Consider the following 19,008-nt stretch of genomic DNA (forward strand, 5'->3'; position numbering starts at 1 on the left):
GGCTGAATTACTACCTAACTCAGTATTACTGAACCACTTGGACAAACCATTAAATAAAGCAAAGTTAGATCTCCACCTCACACACATCACACAAATTTCCATTTCAGATGGATTAAAGATATATACACCAAAGAAAAGAAACTTATATAAACATACTAAAAAAGAAGAAAATAATGATGAATATATAATGTTGGGGTAAGAAAGGTCTTTTTAAGCTCATTACCAAAATCAAAAATCATAAAGAAAAATATTGCTTGATTGAGAGCAAAATTTATTTTCAGCCTTTAAAAAACAATGGGTTGAAGTCTGGATGTGTATAGAGCTCTTTAAAATCACTTATAGGGGCTTCCCTGGTGGCGCAGTGGTTGAGAGTCCACCTGCCAATGCAGGGGACACGGGTTCGTGCCCCGGTCTGGGAAGATCCCACATGCCGTGGAGCGGCTAGGGCCATGAGCCATGGCCAATGAGCCTGCGCGTCCGGAGCCTGTGCTCCACAGAGGGAGAGGCCACAACAGTGAGAGGCCCGCGTACCAAAAAAAAAAAAAAAATCACTTATAAAAGAATCAACCCCCCAACAGAAAAATGCAAGAAGGACTAGAATATGCAATTCACAGAAAAAAAGATATAGATTTGTAGCAAGTATAAATCACTGGAATATATTTTCACCTCTGTTGGGTTAGGTTTGGGAAACTATATTCATGCAATGCTCGTAGGAAAGTAATTTGGTGAACATACTGTTAGTATATATTAAAAGGAATACTCTCACTTCTAGGAATTTATCCTTAAAAAAAATGGACAAATTTGCAAAGACTTATATGCTAAAATGTTCATCACATCTTTTTTTTATTGCAAATTATTTTTGAAAGGAGAAACAACCTAAATGTCTTATCAGTAGGGATTAATTTCACTTTTACCTATTCCATATAATACTGAATAGCCACTAAGAGTAACATTATAACTTGGTTTACTGACAGGGAGAATTTTTATGCTATATTAATGAAAAAATCAGCTTGCAAAGTGTTATGTATAGTATCCCGTTTTGCTTTTTTTTTTTTTTTTTTTTTTTTTTTTTTTTTTTTTTTTTTTTTTTTTTCTTTTTGCGGTATGCGGGCCTCTCACTGTTGTGGCCTCTCCCGTTGCGGAGCACAGGCTCCGGATGCGCAGGCCCAGCGGCCATGGCTCACGGGCCCAGCCGCTCCGCGGCATATGGGATCCTCCCAGACCGGGGCACGAACCCGTATCCCCTGCATCGGCAGGCGGACTCTCAACCACTGCGCCACCAGGGAGGCCCCCCGTTTTGCTTTTTAAAAAGCAAAATATACATACAGAAATATGTACAGGTAATCTGTACAAAAAGATCTGGCAGCATATGCACCAAAAGATTTGTTCTTTTATCTATATTAGCTGATGCTTAGATAAATGTAGTTTGTTATCAATATAGAAAATGGAAAGATTTACACAGTCATGTGGCTCCTGTCTTCCAAAGAATGAGAAAATTTAGATGAAGAGTTAACTGAAGCTATGTGTCACCAGAATACAAATGATTTTTCTGAAGGTCTTCCTGTAATTTTCCTATTGCCTTTACATGAAATCCAGCTTCTTGTCTTTTTTGATTTTCATGTTATGTTTATGTTCTTATTTTACTTTTTTCTCTCATCTGTTACTTTCAATTTAGTCTCTGTTGAACTGGACTAAGCAGCCTTGTGTATGCTTTCTCACTCTCCCAAGTAGTGTATTTAAGTCTTGGTCTTAAACTCCTTCCCATCCATCTTTACCTAGACCCCCTAAGGTCACAGCAGGCCAGAATGATCAATTTGAGGCCACATCCTCTTCCCATCTGAGGTGGTCTGGTAGAGGGGGCAACCATTAGTAAGAGAACGAACATAATACACACACAAAAAAACTAAGAAGTATGAAGGAAAAAGGAAAAACATTGTGTAAAAATTGAGAGCCAACTACGGTACTGCTGGATGTATATGTTAGACTGGATTTTCTACTGGCTTCTAAGATAGCTACCTTGCTTCTTTATGTTAATATTTCTTTCCATAACTATAGTTGCAATACACAGTAACAGGATATTATTGATCTGTATTGTGATTGTTGTGGTCCCAGAAATATTAAGCCTTTAAGTTGGTGACTTTTATTTTATGATTGTTTCATGTATTGCAAATATATTGCAAATGTTAAAGGGAAGTAATTACCACATACTCTATTTTTATTTATCATTGTTAATTTAGGATAAGTTATTGCTCAGTTTTATGAGAGGTATTCACTTGTCCAAGATATTAACTGTTCACTTCTTGGGGTGTGATAAATGAACAAATTGTGCTAGTTAACTGTTTTTTCTATAAAGGGAAATAAATACACAATCTGATTAATGTTTTCATTACAGAATCTTGGAGAGGCAGAATATGTAGTGGCACTTTTTATGTACATGTGCTTACTTGGTTACCCTGCTGACAAGATTAGCATTCTAACAACATATAATGGACAAAAGCATCTTATTCGTGACATCATCAATAGACGATGCGGGAGCAATCCATTGATTGGAAGACCAAATAAGGTAATTTTACAAGTATAATACGTTCTCTTATTCGTGTTGTTGGCAAGATGGAAAGATTTATTTTTATTATGAGTTATTTACATTGTTCTACCTTGTCTCTTTACTATCTCCTTTTAAAATATGTGAGAAAATGAAATAATAGGAACTCTATAAATTATTCTCTGGCAATTCTATCTGACAGTGTTATTGGTGTGCTGTGAACATCTGTCTCAACTATCACATTGAAGATTTTTGTTAACAGTAATCAGAAATAAATGTTTCTGAAACTTTTTGTTGGTAAAATGATGTCTAATGAAACTACTTATGTCCTTTATAGTAGAAATAGGAATTGTAGCATTTTTTTATTTTGTTTGTTTTACAAAGGTATAATTTGTACTGCTTCTTATTGTGTGTGTGTTTAGGAGGGTGTTTTTTCTTGGGGATAAAGGAAAATCATAAAGTACATTCAGACCTTAGGATTTTTTTTTATACTTCTTTATGTGATATGATGGAGTAATTGCAAATAAAAATGAAGATGCTTGATTTTGTCAATACAGGTTTGAAAAATTAGAGAGAAAAAACATAAATATAGTATTAGTAATGATGCAATTAGGACTTTGGTTGTGAACATAGCTATATAAAAGCTCTTTTACCTTTTCTTGGAAATCATCCACAAGTAAGAGAAAAATGAGAGGAAGAAAAAACAAATTACATTTTTAGTGAGAGGACATGTGACTAAGGTCAAGAAGAAAAAATGGGAAGATAATTTAGGGGACCAGTCTTGAAATTGCCAGCAAAAACACACTTTCTGAAAGTGGTGGCATACTTTGAAGTATAAGAGCCACATCCCTATTATTCAACAACGGATATGGGTATTGGGGTGAGCAGAAGCCTTCCTGGTTCCAGACTGATTCAAAGAAGACTACAGATGAGTTATATTTGAAAAAAATACACCATCTCTATAGTAACAGTGAAAAAGAGAACCATCTGTTGTTAAAATCACTGAGCGTTAAGAAGAAAGTTCTGCTCACCCTAACCTAACCTCTTGTGCGTAGCTAATCTGAGAAACCTGCCTAATCAGTGGTAAAATAGAGGAGAAAAGGAAACTAGCACAAGCTCAATTTATAAATGAGGGAAAGAGCATCCGAACAAACTAACTGACAAGACAACATACTCCAGAAAACATGTTGGCCTAGAACAGATGAAAATTTTGAATGCATATTTGGGTATGAATTTTAAAATACTTAATGAAGTACGCATTTCTGTGAGGGAAGGCTACAAAACAGAGAAATTGAAGAACCCAGGAAGAGAAGAAATGTGAACTGGCAGAAAATAAAACAAAATCAAAGAAATGGAGACAAAATTAAAAGGAATGGGGAGGAACAGGCACTGTAGAACACTCCATAAGGGATATAGAGAGTGAAAATGAGAAACTAATAACTTTGAAATATAGTAAGTTTAGAAATAGAAGAACCTCAGTGTCTGAGTCCTTTTATTTATGAGTAACAGAAAAACTTAAACAATAAGGAAAGTTACTCTCTCTCATAACAAGATGAAAGTAGTGTGACTCCAGGTTAGGTTACAGTGTGACTCAATGATGTCATGAAAGACCAAGGTTCATTTCATCTTTCTGCTCTGCTGTCCTCAGTCTGTGAGCCCAGTTCTCAGACAAGCTCTCCAAATGGTCAGGATGACAACAGAATTTCCAGGTATAATATCCACACATAAGAGCAAAGGACTATATCCAGAATATATGAACTCCTATAAAAGTCATTGTAAAATATAGACAACCCAATACAGAGTTGGCAAATGAATTGGACAGCATACAAATGGACAATAAACACATGAAAAAATGCTTACCATCACTAGTTGTCAGGGAAAATGCAATTAAAACTACAGTGATGTACCACTGCACATCCAATAGAATGGCTAAAATTATAAAGATGGACAGTATACCAAGTGTTGGCAAGGATGTGGAGCAACTAGAACTCTGGAACTGGAACAGTGCTGGTGAATGTGTGTGCAGCAACTTTGGAAAACAGTTTGACAGTTTCTTATAAACACCCACACAGTCCAGCAGCTTTACCCCCAGATATTTATCCAAGAGCAATAAAAATGTATTTACACAAAAATATTTATACATGAATATTCATTGCAGCTTTATTTAAAATAGCCCTAAACTAGAAACAACCCATATTCCGTGAACAAGGGAATGAATAAACAAATTGTAGTATATTCATTCAGTGGAATACTATTCACCAGTAAAAAGGTATGAACTTCTAATTTATGATTCCATTTTTATGGAATTCTAGAACTGTCAACAAAATAATCTATAGTGACAGGAAGCTGATCAGTGGTTGCCTGGGGCTGGGGGATACAGATTTGATGACAAAAGGGACTGAGGTAATGGAAATTTTGATTGTGGTGGTTATTTGGGAGCATATATTGTCAAAATTTATCAAATTGTACATTTAAAATGTTGCTGGGCATCAAATTGGGATATCAGGTATATAATTAGCTGAACAACAGTCCCTGCTTTCATGGAGCTGAGTAGTCTAGTAGGGGGAAGATTGTTAATTCCACAAATATAATAGTTACTTAAGTATCTGCAGAGTTAAAGATGAGTGCTATAAGTGTGAATAACATAGGGGCATAGCCGAATCTGGTTACCATGGTTTATTTCGTAGTGTTCATTAACTTACTCTTTCAATTCCAAGTATATAGTCATGTTCTTTCAGGATTGATTATTTTAAGGATAAGATTTTTATTTCTAGCACTTTATTTAAATGATCTCTCTAGCGTTTTTGCTTTTGAAAATATACCATATTCCCCCCTTTTTTTGCCTCAGGTGACAACCGTTGACAGATTTCAAGGTCAACAGAATGATTATATTCTTCTTTCTCTAGTACGAACCAGGGCGGTGGGCCATCTGAGGTATGTAAGGAAACATTTTCATAATAGTGTTGAACTTTACTGTATGCTTTAATTTTGAGCTTCTGTGGCAAAGTAGTTTTAAATTTTATGTTGAAAGTTTAATTAATTGTTATGGCAACTTTTGGTGCTTTTTGTTGGACTGTAGCAGTATCATATTCTTTGTATAGTTAGTTAATCATTGCCATTGCTTCTGAATTTTTTGAATCTTAAATGTTTTAGTAATTTTAACTTTTTTACTCTTCAGGAACAGTCAGAGATAGCATTTAATCATTATATGTGTGTGTGTGTGTGTGTGTGTGTGTGTGTGTGTGTGTGTATGTATCTCCTATGTCTGTTTGAAACTTAATGTCAGAAATTAAAGGAGGTAAAGTGGTAAAAAGTCTAAGAGTAAACTTTTCATTGCACAGGATTTCTCACTTTTCCTTACACAGTCTTTTTGCTTCAGTGTTAGGATAAAGGAACCATTTGTTCTCCCAGGATAAGAATTGTCAAAACGAACAGTAATATATTTTTATCATTTATTGTGATGTATTTATGTGCTGGAGATTTATGGGAATAATATCTCCTTGTTACAAAGCAGCCATTTAGTTTTATATAAACCTTCATCTCATATGACTTACTAGTAAAACTATAAGGAGAGTTCATTTTATTATTTTATTTGATGGATATAAAAAGAAAATTCTGCAAGCTCTCATAATGTTGTCATTAAGTCAAGATCTATTTGGTGCTTAACCCAGAGTGATCAGGTTCCATTAGACCGATAACTTTTACGTAAGAGTAAACAAAGATGTAACGTTTCAAGAAATTGTTTCAATACTATAGCATTCTAAAATACAGTGTGTTTTTACTTAAGTGTCAAACATGTTTTGGAGACTAACTTTTCTAAAAAGTGGTTTCATTTCCACATTGAAATTTATAGCTGCTGCTGCATAGGGTATCATTATGATTTACATAATTAAAATCTCTTACCCAAACTCACAGTATGAATACATGAATACTGCTTCCTCCCCTTCCCACCTTTTTTCTTACTCTGTAGTGCTTTTTTTGTCTTTTTCACATTCCCATGACTTTATTTCTATGCTGTTTTTTACCTGACTTCTGGAAACTTAAAAAAATAAATAAAGAGAAAGATGTTGATAATAAAATGCTTATAAATGAAGGCTTAGAAAAGAATCTGATCTCATTGTTGTCTTACATATCTAAATTTTCTTTATCCAGATAAATTAGTCTTCTTTGTATTTGCCAAACTTCCCTTTTGGAAGTCTACCTTCTTCTTCGGGGGCTGCTGGTGATGGTGGTAGTGTTATTAAAGCATAGAGGGGAAAAAGTCAATTGACCTATGATTTACGATTCAACTATCCAAATAGGTTAGGTATCTTAGCTAGAATTTTATCAAACTCCTCATAGAATTTTTTGGTTTGTAGATACAATCTTTCATATCTTTCTTTTTCTAGGAAGTAGTAAAATATTTTGTTTTTCAAGTTTCAAGAGACCAAGGAAACCTACTTTCTTCCATATTTCTCTAGGAAGTAGTAAAATATTTTGTTTTTCAAGTTTCAAGAGACCAAGGAAACCTACTTTCTTCCATATGTCTCTTTTTAATAATAGCTTTATTGGGATATAATTCACATACCATACAATTCACCTATTTTAAGTGTACAGTTCAATGATTTTTAGTATACTCATTGTTATGCAGCTATCTTCACGATTTTAGAACATTTTTATCACCCTGTACCTGTCAGGAGTTACTCCCCTCCCCTCTCCCCTAAGCCCTTGGCAGCCACTATTCTACTATATGTCTATAGATTTGCCTATTCTGGATACTTCATATAAATGAAATTATTTAGCATAATGTGTTCAAGGTTTATCCATGTTGTAGCATGTGTCAGTACTTCATTACTTTTAATTGCTAAGTAATATTTCATTATTTTTTGTGTGAATTTTTTACTTTTTATTTATCCATTCATCAGTTGGTGGACACTTGGGTTGTTTCTACTTTTTGGCTATTAGGACTAATGCTGTTGTGAACATTCATGTACAAGTTTTGTGTGGACGTATGTTTTCCTTTCTCTTGGGTGTAGACCTTGGAGTGGAATTGCTGGGTCACATAGTAACTCTATGTTTAACCCTTTAAGAAACTGCTAAGCCCTTTCCCCAAGTGCCTGCCTTTCTTCTTTTACCCACATCTTTTTTTCATCCAGGATAGACTAATCAGGTGATTGTTTAGGAGCCAGGCTATTCAGCGTCATTTCCAGAGACCTGTTTTAGGACACTATGGAGCTGTTTAGAAGCTAGAGTAGTGAGACATTTCTGGTTCCTTTTCCAACATTCATTGTTCTTGTCCCTACTGACTTGAATAGCCCAGCTACAAATAGAAATGCTTGTGACTTGTTCAGAGCAAAGCAGTGAAGCTGTAACTTTCCTGTGTTGTCTCCTTGTAGGGGCTCTGTCAGAGTGATGGCTTGTTGTTTAACAGTGCTCTTTCTGTCCAGCCGTCTTCTGGGGACTGTGAAAGAAGGTGGTAGTTCTCATTGCTCTGGTTTCAAGATACAGCTCCAAGGAACCCTGGCTTTTCATGCTGCCACCCTTTACTTTTTTTGCCTGGTAGTTATGTTTATAGTGTTTGGTCATTCATTTAACAGATGTTCTCAGATCCTTCTATTATTTGGCAATGTGATGGGTTCTTGATATATAGTAATAAATCTAACATTCGTTATCTCTGTCCCCATGGAGCTTAGAATCCAGTGGAGGAGACATTAAACATGTCCTTGGAAAATACCTACATTTGATTCTGCAGAAGATTTTAGTCTAACTCTCCTCATGTACAGTGGAGATCGAGCTTAGTAGAGCCACTTAACTGTCCTACAGTACTAAGGACTGGAGGGAAAAGTTCCTCAGAGGAACAGGTTCATTGTCACTGCTCTGCCTAGAGATAGAGCCTTCTGGATGAGAAAGGAAGAACTGAGTATCATAATACAGGGATTACCATGAAAACTTAAGTTTATAATACTTGGGTGAGAACTCATGCTAAGTATTTCCAGCATTGTACATCCAATTACTAGTTTTGGAACCACCCACCTATAGTGTGACCCCTCGGGCTTCTAAGGGATGTGGAGGAAGTGAAAACAATTTGGCCTGCAGTGACCTAGAAGGTGACATTTCCTTCGTGAATCCAGGGTGTCACAAATGTAGAAATTCCTCAAAGCTACTGCAAATGGGTATGCTTTCTCCTCATACCTAAATGAACTTCTCTTAGTTTGGGTTGCTGGGATGCGGGGATACCCCCTCAACATAACTGCTACTATATATGATGTTGCACAGTCCCTCCTGATAAGGGAAACTAGATCCTTATCAAGACCATAAAACACAATAGAAAATGAGGCTGAATTAGAGATATTCCCCAAATATCTTGCATTATGCAGAGACAAAGAAAAGCCATTTGATAAATATTCCAATTCCCGATTCTCTGTCTGGTTATTATATGATCTTTGTAACATTTGATCTCTGTAACACTCTTTAACACTTTCTTTCAGGAGTTAGGGATGACTGTACCAGATTTTATCATTATTCATGAAAGTCTTCTCTTTTGTAGAATACTCGCAAATTTAAATAGCCATCTAAGAGCATCTCAAGAAAACAAGCTGTCCTCTGTATTTGAAACCAAAACTATATTTTCTTACTAAAACACATTCTAAACTAATAGTGAAGTGAAATTAAACTTACATAGCCACTCTTTTATAATTTTTTTTCCTTTTACACATAGCCACTCTTTTGTAATTTTTTTTTCTTTTTTACATGGTCCTTGTTGGTTATCTGTTTTAAATATAGCAGTGTGTACATGTAAATCCCAAACTCCCAATCTATCCCTCCCCACCCCACTTCCCCCCTGGTAACCATAAGTTCATTCTCTAAGTCTGTTTCTGTTTCATAAATAAGTTCATTTGATTCAAGTAAATTCAGATAAAGTTTTAAGAACATATTCTTTCTGAAAGATAAAGAAAACTGCCATCGTTCATCAGATGGCCAGCTACATGTATAGCTGGATCATGCATTTTGGCATTTTTATTACTGTTTATGTGAACACTGAGACCTAGTCTAGTCCAGCCATTAGGCGTAGGTACTAGAGTAAATGCGTGAATAAGAGATGGTATTATGTTATATCATTCGTCATACTGTATTTCTGTTTGTATTTGTAATTATTATTATAAATAAGTATAAAACAGTATGATAAGAGTTATTTAGGAAATAAAATTTGACCCATTAACCTTGACAGCGTGGGAATTTGGTAGGTGAAATGGAGCAAGGGCTGGTTTGAATTGACTCAATGGTGGTGATACAGTAAATTGGTAACTGACAACCGAACTATATCGTAATGCTAGTATAGCAACTTACACCTTTTTAATCAGTCATTGGTTATTTTGCGATTCTCCCCACCCTCTCCCCGCAAAAAAAACATAGAAGTTGGTAATAAAGCATTAACTTCTTACTTGGTTAACTAGTTACATAGCATTGATTAACTTAATGTTTATTCTCTTTAGTTTTTAAGAAGCTTAACTCTTTATTGCCACAGCTTAACAGGAATATTTAGTGGAATATGTTTTAAAAATAAAAGTCTGCATAAATATGTTACTAATCTTGGTATGTTTTAATTCATTCTGTTTGTTTCTCAAAGGGATGTCCGTCGCTTAGTGGTGGCCATGTCTAGAGCCAGGCTTGGACTTTATATCTTCGCCAGAGTATCCCTCTTCCAAAACTGTTTTGAACTAACTCCAGCTTTCAGCCAGCTCACAGCCCGCCCACTTCATTTGCATATAATTCCAACAGAACCTTTCCCAACCAGTAGAAAGGTAAGCCTACAGGTGACCACATTAACAAAGAGCATCATCACATAAATCATCCGAACACTGGTTTAGAGTGCTCCTTATGCTAAGGAACTGAATTAAGATTTTCTATGTAAAAATAATAACACCAGCTAACATTTACTGAGTACTCACCACACATCAGGCAACTTCTCTGATCCAGTTTCCAACATATGGAAAATGGGGTTAATAAGAAAACCTATTGAACAGGTTACTAATAGGAAATAAAATAATGTATGTCAAAGCTAATAGCCTGATACATGGTGGGTACTCAATAAATGTTACATTACATACATTATCTCAATTCATCTCAGTAACAGCCCTGTTCAATAGGTTTTCTTAACCTCACTTTCCATATGTTGGAAACTGTGGATCCGAGAAGTTAAGTCGTTAAGCCACACATCTGAGTAGATGGAGAGTCCAAGATTTAAAAACCCAGGCAACGTGACTCCAGAGTCCATGTTAATCATCATCATACTATACTGCCTGTCTTCAGCTTTGTAAGGAGAACTTAACTAATTACTTGATAACAGAGTAATAACTGGTTTAGCTCTTGGAGAACCCTCAAGAAGCTTGCATTCTGAGGGAAGGTGCCAGGGAACAGCACAAACACTTAACTCAGAGAAGTACCACTCTCTCCTCATCCCTGCTACCCATCTCCTATCTCCCCTTCTTTCTTCCCTTTCCCACCCTCAGCTCCCAGAGGTAACATTATCTCTTCAGTTTCTGGCTTAGCCTTACTTTTGCACAAAGGAGCAGGTAACTGTTTATTTTCTTACGTTGTTTTCTTTCTTACATGAAGGTCTGCATACTATAGACTTTTGGGCTTTGTGTTTTTGATTTAATGAAATGTCTTGGAGGTCCATTGAATTTTAGATAAAACTGTCTTAAATGTTCACAGTATATTTCTTTTCCCCACCTCTCTTTCTTTTATTTTTTAAAAAATTTTTAAAAATTTTTTTATTTTTTCATTTCTTGGCCATACTTGTATGGCTTGCAGGATCTTAGTTCCCTGACCAGGGATTGAACCCAGGCCCTCGGCAATGAGAGCATGGAGTCCTAACCACTGGACTGCCAGGGAATTCACCCCACCCCTCTTTTAAAAAAAATAATAAAGTTAAATTCTGTGTGTTTGTTTTGTAATAATGTTAAGAACTTCTTTTTTAATTGTTTTTTTTCCTTTAAATAAAAGAAATGCTGCTGTGGAGGAATAGAAGGGAAAGGATGGAAGGATACAATGGGGTGGGGCCATGTGCAGCCTTGAGTGTCAGGCTCTGAGGTCTGGACACAGTCCTATAGCTATGAGGTTCTCAATCTTTTGTGGACTGATTATTAAACAGGCACATTGCTGATGAGAAGTCTGGGGCAGAGGCTAGGTGTCTTCAGGTTTAACACACTCTCCAGGTGCTTTCTAGCCAAGGGCTGCAGACACACCTGGAGGCAAAACCAAGGAACAGAAGGTTTGGAAAGCGGTGCTCTAGGCAGTACCATGGACTCAAGCCCTGGGGGCTGAGGGCTGGGAGCATCTCCCCATCCTCTGCTCAGGAGAGAGTGTGAGGGGTGAGGAGGACTGTGCAGCCCTGAATCTCAGGAGAGGCTGCTCCCAGCAAATCCGCCAGAAAATATGCAAGTACAAACAAACAGAAAGAATTCCATGCTTTAAAGGCAATATTCCATAGTTGTAATAGCATGGCAGTCTTTGCACACAGAAGTTGTAACCGTTGCAGAAAGTGACCACCGTCCAAAGAACACCTGCTTATGTGCAATACCGCCGTCCTGCTTAATTCTGAGAGATGCTATTTAATGTACTAAATATTTCTAACTTTATGTGCTTTAAATAATTTATCACTTTAAGGTAAAATCCTTTTTCTTGATATGTTTTTTACCTCTATGATTTTCTGAATTGTACAGTAAGATAGGATGAGACTTTATAAAAATTTTACAATTGACTTTAAATAGGAAAGTTCTTAATCTTTATTCTCAGATGGTTTAGAAGAAGTGCAAATTTTCTGTTTTCTTCATTTGCTTTACCACTTTACCTACACCGATAGAGTGGTGTTTCTCAGGTTGTTGTCAGAAGCTACTGCATCAGAATCACCTCATTCTCCCTCAGACCTACTGAATCAAAATCGCTGGGGGCTACAGCCCAGGCCTCTGTTATTTAACACTTTCCCCACATGGTTCTGATGGGCACTACAAAGTTTACACCTGAAACTACTATTTGCCAACATTTTTGACCATACGCTTTATTAGTAAAGAAAAAAAAAAATCTTGCCGGAATTCACTGGCGATCCAGCGGTTAGGACTTCATGCTTCCACAGCAGGGGGCACAGGTTTGATCCCTGGTTGGGGAACTAAGATCCCACAAGCAGCATGGCATGGCCGAAAAAAGAAAACTGGCAGATATTAACCCTCATGACTAACAGTCTATATATTAAGTAAATAATAAATGATAGCTTCTTATTTTTTAGAAAAACATAAATGGGAAGAATAATTTTAATATTTTCTTTGTGAATAGCCTTGAGACTTGCCTTTGGAGCATATGTGGTATTGGAGACCACTACTTTAGACCATGTTGATGTTTTTTTCTATTCAAATGATTGCTTATTTCTTATGAATTCTTCTACATTAGTTAGTAGACCAAAACTCATGTTTTACTTACCAACTTGAAATTATATTAAAAGCTAGTGACTCTTAGCTCTCTCCTCATCTCTACCTTTTCTAATTTAAATTGAATCACTTCTCTTCATGAAATCCTTATTCGACTCTAACACTTACATCTTAATGTCCTCTTACTGTTCTTATTTCCTCCAAACCCTAATAGTCAAATAGTGTTCATACCTAAGATGGAGACATGGGCTTCTGTTGAAGTGTTAGCTTTCAGTGTCTTTCACTCTATACTTAACTTTCTTTTTTTAAAAAATTTATTTTATTGATGTATAGTTGATTTACAATGCTGCGTTAGTTTCTGATGTACAGGAAGTGATTTATACAAATACACAATCTTTTTCATACTCTTTTCCATCATGGTTTATCAGAGGATATTGAATATAGCTCCCTGTGCTATACAGTAGGACCTTGTTGTTTATCCATTCTATACATAATAGTTTGCATCTGCTAATCCCAAACTCCCAATCCATATCTCCCTTACCCACCCCCCCCACATTGGCAACCACAAGTCTGTTCTCTATGTCTCTGAGTCTGTTTCTGTCTCGTAGATAAGTTCCCTTGTGTCATATTTTAGATTCCACATATAAGCGATTATACTTAACTTTCTTTTTGCCGTCTTCTAGAATGGAGAGAGACCATCTCATGAAGTACAGATAATAAAGAATATGCCCCAGATGGCAAACTTTGTATACAACATGTATATGCATTTGATACAGACCACACATCATTATCATCAGGTAAGTTTTCTCAAAATTGACTCTTATTTTTCTTGCTGTAGAATCTTCTCTGTTGCCGAATAAATCTTTAACGTACTTGATTCCTTGTGGGAAACCAGCTAAACCAAAGTAGATTACTATTCATGTAACATCCATATTATAAAAACATCTTTTGTAGATATAATTTGGCATACAATAAATTCCACATATCTAAAGTATACAATTTGATATGTTCTGATATTTATATATATCCATGAAACCATCACCATAATCGAGATGATGAACATATCCATTATCCCCAAAAGTTTTCCACGTACACCTTGATAATCCTCGTCCCTCACCAGTTCCTTTTCCACCTTCTCCAGGAAACCAAGGATCTACTTTATGTCACAATAGATTAGTCATTTTTTAGACATTTATGTAAATAGACTCATACAGCATGTACTCTTTTTTCCTACTTTTATTCAGCATTATTTTGATATTCATTTATGTTTCGGAATGTATCAGTAGTCCTTTTCCTTTTATTGCTGAATAAGTAATCCATTATACAGATTACCAAGTTTACCCATTCATCCACTGATGGACATTTGGGTTGTTTCCAGTTTTGGCTACTACAAACAAAGCTACTATGAACGTTCTCCTACAAGTCTTTGTACTTTCTCTTGGGTAAATTTCTAGGAGTGGAATGGTTGGATAGTATGGTAAGTATGTATTCAACTTCTTTTAAGAAACTGCCCACCTGTCTTACAAAGTGGTTGTACCATTTTATATTCCCACCAGCAATGTATGAGAGCTCACACACACTTACTACGTTTGGTCTTTTTATTTTAGCATTCCAGTAGGTGTGTAGTGGTCTCGTTGTGGTTTTAATCGGCACTTCTCTAATAACAATTGATGCTGAACATCTCTTCGTGTGGTTATTTACCATCTGCATATCTTTGAGGATGTGTCTGTTTAGGCCTCTCACTCACTTTTTTGGGTTGTATTATTGAGTTTTGAGAGTTTTAAAATTTATTCTGACTACAAGTTCCTCCTCAGATGTTTGTTTTACGAATACTTTCTCCTAGTCTGTGACGTGTTTTTTCATTTTTAAGTGTCTTTCAAAAAACAAGTTTTAAATTTTGACGAAGTCCCAGTGTATCAAGTTGTTCTTTTGTGATTCATGTTTTTTATGTTCTAAAAGAACTTAGCCTGACCCAAAATTACAGGGGTTTTTTTCTAATGTTTTCTTCTAGAAGTTTTATAGTTTAATTTGCTATTTAGAGGTATGGTACATTGTGGGTTAATTTTTTTTTATATGGTGCAAGGTAAGGTTGCATTTTACTCATTTGCGTGTGGATATCCAGTTGTTTCAGCACCATTCCCTGAAAAGGCTATTTTTTCCCTCTGTTGACTTGCCTTGTCATTTTTTTTTTTTTGAGATTAAAAAAGCAGTTTTTCAAATTGAGATATAATTTACATATAATTTTATATTAGTTTCAGGTGTATAAAATAATGATTCGCTATTTCTATATATTGCAAAACAATCACCACAATAAATCTGATTAACATCCTTCACCACACAGAGTTACACATTTTTTTTTCTTATGTTGAGAACTTTTAGGATCTCACCTTGTTGTCTTAGTAGAAAAATCAATTTGCCATGTATGTGAGAGTCTACTTCTGGGCTTTCTATTCTGTTCTGTTGATCTTTGCATCTTTCCTTTTTGCCTTTACTACACTACCTTTATTACAGTTTCTTTATCGTAAATCTTGAAATTAGATAATGTGAGTCCTTCAGTTTTGTTATTTTTCAAAATGGTTTTGGCTGTTCTAGTTCCTTTGCTTTTCTGTATAAATTTTAGAATCAGCTTGTCTATTTCAACCCCCAGAAAAAGCATGTTGAGGTTTTGATTAGGATTTTGGAGTATTACTGCTTAGGATCAATTTGGGGAAATTAACATCTTAACAATATTGAGTCTTCTTTCCATGAATATGATATCTCTCTCCACTTCTTTAGGTCTTCTTTGAATTCTCTCCTCAGTGTTTCGCAGTTTTCAGCATACAGGCTTTATAAATATGTTGTTAGTTTTATTGCTAAGTATTTCATATTTTGTGCTGCCATTGTGAATACTACTTTAAAGTTTTTTCAGTTTCCAACAAGAGAAACAGTTCCTGAAGAGAGAAGCCCAGCTTTAGCTCCAGACTGCCATGGGGTAAAAGGGAAGCCAGGCATATATAGAGCTGCTCCAATGTTCTGGTTAAGTGGGACAGAAGCGTTGTGCCCTGCTGCTCTCTGCCTGCCATGGCCTTGTCTCAAGGCTTGGTTCCTTCTCACCCCTCACAGGGCTCCTTGATTGAAGTTGGTCCTTTCTTGAGTTGGTGTGGCAGTCAGTCCTAATCAGCCACTGTTTTTCCAGAGTGTTACAATAAATTCCTTTGCTAAAAAATTTAATAGCTTTTGATATTGTTTTTCTCCCTGAGGATGTAATATATGATCTCATCATTATTATCTGATATCTAGGCAGGCATATTCCATGGAGTCAGTAAAACTTAGGCCATTATCATCAGAGTTGTTACATCTGTAATATAAAATGGCCAGCAGTGTTTTGGAGAATTCTAGAGTGACAGTATCAATTAGGAAGATAATGTGAGAACTTAACTTTATAAGCCAGTGTCTTTTTATTTGGATACATTGATGTCTTCTCTCTCTCTCTCTTTCTTTTTTTTTTTTTCCTTTAGACTTTTTTACAGCTACCACCTGCTATGCTAGAAGAAGGTGAAGAAGTTCAAAGTCAGGAAACAGAATTGGAAACAGAAGAAGAGGCCATGCCTGCTCAAGCTGACATTGTACCTAGTCTAACAGATGCCAGCTCCAGTCAAGAAACCTCAGCCTCTCAGACTGAGACCATCCCCAGTCACACAGGAGACAGTTCCAGTTCAGAGGCCATCCCTACAGAATCCGAGATCACTGCTACTGTGGCAGAACCTGTAGCTGTATCAGTGGAGAATAACACCCCTCAAGATGCCACATCCGCCCCCAGAGAAACCAAGTAGCCAAACTGTAGCCCTTCTTAGGGAGGACATTTCATTTATAAAGTCTAGGTAAAGTTACCTTTTGTATTTTACATATGCTTCTGCCATTTTAATGGCACTAATTAATATTCAGTCCTTATTTTTGTTAGCTGATCTCAGTGTTTGTCTTCTTGTATATATGAAAAAAGAATGTGTGTGAACAACTCCAATTTTATTTGTTCAGTCAGAAGAGTAAATAACCATTCCTTTGATATTTTGATTATTAAATAACTATATCTATAATCATACCTACATTAAAAGAATTTTCTACAGAGTAATATTTCACATTTTTAGTGAACTTCTCTAAAGAAAAGGACAAAATATACTGGAATTAACTACAAATGACTTCAAGCAAGTGTCCAAATTGGGGAGGAAGTCATTTCTTCTACCATAATGTAAGATGCTCAAGTCATGTTTCTTTCTATCCCTCCTTTCTTAGCTGTCTTCCTTGATGGAAAGGCATCAACACCATAGGATATAAGTTGCTCTGATCCATTAAAGAAGACATGCATTTCCTTCCCCCAAATCTCAGAATGTGTAAAATCACCTAGAATGTCTCTTTATTTTGGGGGCCACTCCAAGCCTAATGAATCAGAATCTCAGGGTTAGAGCCTAGGAACCTGCATTTTTATTTTTGCAGGTGCTACACAATTAATGTTTGAGTTGCTGGCCGAATGATATCAGATAAGGCTGGTGAGGCTGGGCCAAGATTTGTCATTCGTCTAAGCAAGAAGGATCTGGCAGATCCATTTGGGCAGGAACAACGGTACAGGGTCTGGGCAGTGAAAATCAGTGAACTTAATTAATTCCTGTATTCAGGATGGATTTCTTCCAATGCAGAGCTTCTGAGTTTTCTGCCCTGTTTAGTTCTCTTGATAGATAACCAGCCATAAGGAGACCTTAAGGTAAAATGTGCTCCAGATTTGGGAAGGCATCTGTACTAGGACCTTGCTACTCAGGTGTGGTTTGCAAATCAGCAGCATCAGTGTTGCATTGAAATTTGTTAGAAATGCAAAAGTTTGGGCTCTACCCCAGATCTGTTAAATCTCAATCTGCATTACATCGAAGTCCCCAGGTGATTCATACGCACTTTTGTAGTTTTAGAAGCGCTGTACGATTACTGTGCTGTCCTCACGTCAATGAGAGGTAGAATGGTGATCCTGTGATGGTAGAGTTTACAGTGAATATGACTGTTTTCTGACAATGGACCTCTGCTTATAAGGTCCCTGGGCATGGTGACCAGAGAAGAGATGAATATGTGTACGTGGGGAGGGTGAACTTGCCCGCTAGTTCTCTTCCCCATTCCCACATCTGCTAGAGTGGTTAAGGTGAGCATTTCCCCAAATCTAGTGCATCTACCTTTAGGCTTGACCGTGTCCAATGAACTTTTGAAGAATTAAGCAAGAGTTGCACACTGCCAGTGACAAGACCAGTGCTTCTCATCTTGATATTTTGAAGCAATGATGAATTCATAAGGAAATTAAACCCAGAAAGTCAAGTCAATGATATTTCTGAGTGACTAATGTTTGCTTAAATTTACCAGTCTGTGGTGGGTAAAATTTAGACTCCTGTCTTACAGTGCTTCTTGCAGCATCAACAATTGTGTTGGGTGGAGAAAGGGAAGGTGAAAGTGATGGGATAATAAGGGGAGTGAAATGCCAAGGAAACGAATGTAGGAAACCTAGGTCTGTTTGTTATCAGAGTTAGGATGGAGCCAAATGGTCTGTTACATAATTTCTCTGAGTATAGGAATTTGAAAGCAGGTGTTATGGGCATCTGTATGAGGACTTGCACTCAGAATTATTTTCATTTGTGAATATATAGTATCAGGCTAAGCAAGAGGGAAAGAAGCTTTACCATATTACTGTCTTTCCTGGAAAAGATTGATTTTTCCCTCTGCCCTTTAGAGGAAATGAATCATAATACCTGCAACCAAAGTAAGCAAAATTGTTGTGCTCCTTTCTCCTTAAATAAACCATTTTCCTAACACTGTATATCACTCTGTCTAGCTGTGTGACTGAACTTTTTTCTCTGCTGCTTGATTTTCTATCACACTAAAAAGAAAATTTTAACTGGAAGATGAATAATTCCTTTGCCTTTGTCAAATTAAGAAAGGGATGATGAAAGTGGGACTTGCATTATTTTAAATTGTTTATTCACTGGAAAGGCCAGTGAACTGCAGTTGACTATAGAATTGTGGAATTTTTAAAGGAACTTAAGAGATCTCTTCTAA

General features: G+C 36.3%; 1 protein-coding gene across 1 annotated transcript in view; it reads left to right on the top strand.

Moving 5' to 3' along the window:
• Positions 1 to 18,769, top strand: part of AQR (aquarius intron-binding spliceosomal factor) — a 109,703-nt gene extending 90,934 nt beyond the window's left edge. Inside the window, exons 31-35 of the mRNA XM_082618127.1 lie at positions 2,393 to 2,563; positions 5,391 to 5,476; positions 10,149 to 10,323; positions 13,629 to 13,742; positions 16,443 to 18,769. Of these exons, the coding sequence (XP_082474253.1) occupies positions 2,393 to 2,563; positions 5,391 to 5,476; positions 10,149 to 10,323; positions 13,629 to 13,742; positions 16,443 to 16,757 (861 nt within the window). The 3' untranslated portion in view covers positions 16,758 to 18,769. The remainder of the gene's footprint in view (positions 1 to 2,392; positions 2,564 to 5,390; positions 5,477 to 10,148; positions 10,324 to 13,628; positions 13,743 to 16,442) is intronic.
• Positions 18,770 to 19,008: the final 239 nt, after the last annotated feature.

This window comes from Mesoplodon mirus, assembly GCF_964341445.2.
Source record: "Mesoplodon mirus genome assembly, chromosome: 4".
NCBI classification, from domain to species: domain Eukaryota; kingdom Metazoa; phylum Chordata; class Mammalia; order Artiodactyla; family Ziphiidae; genus Mesoplodon; species Mesoplodon mirus.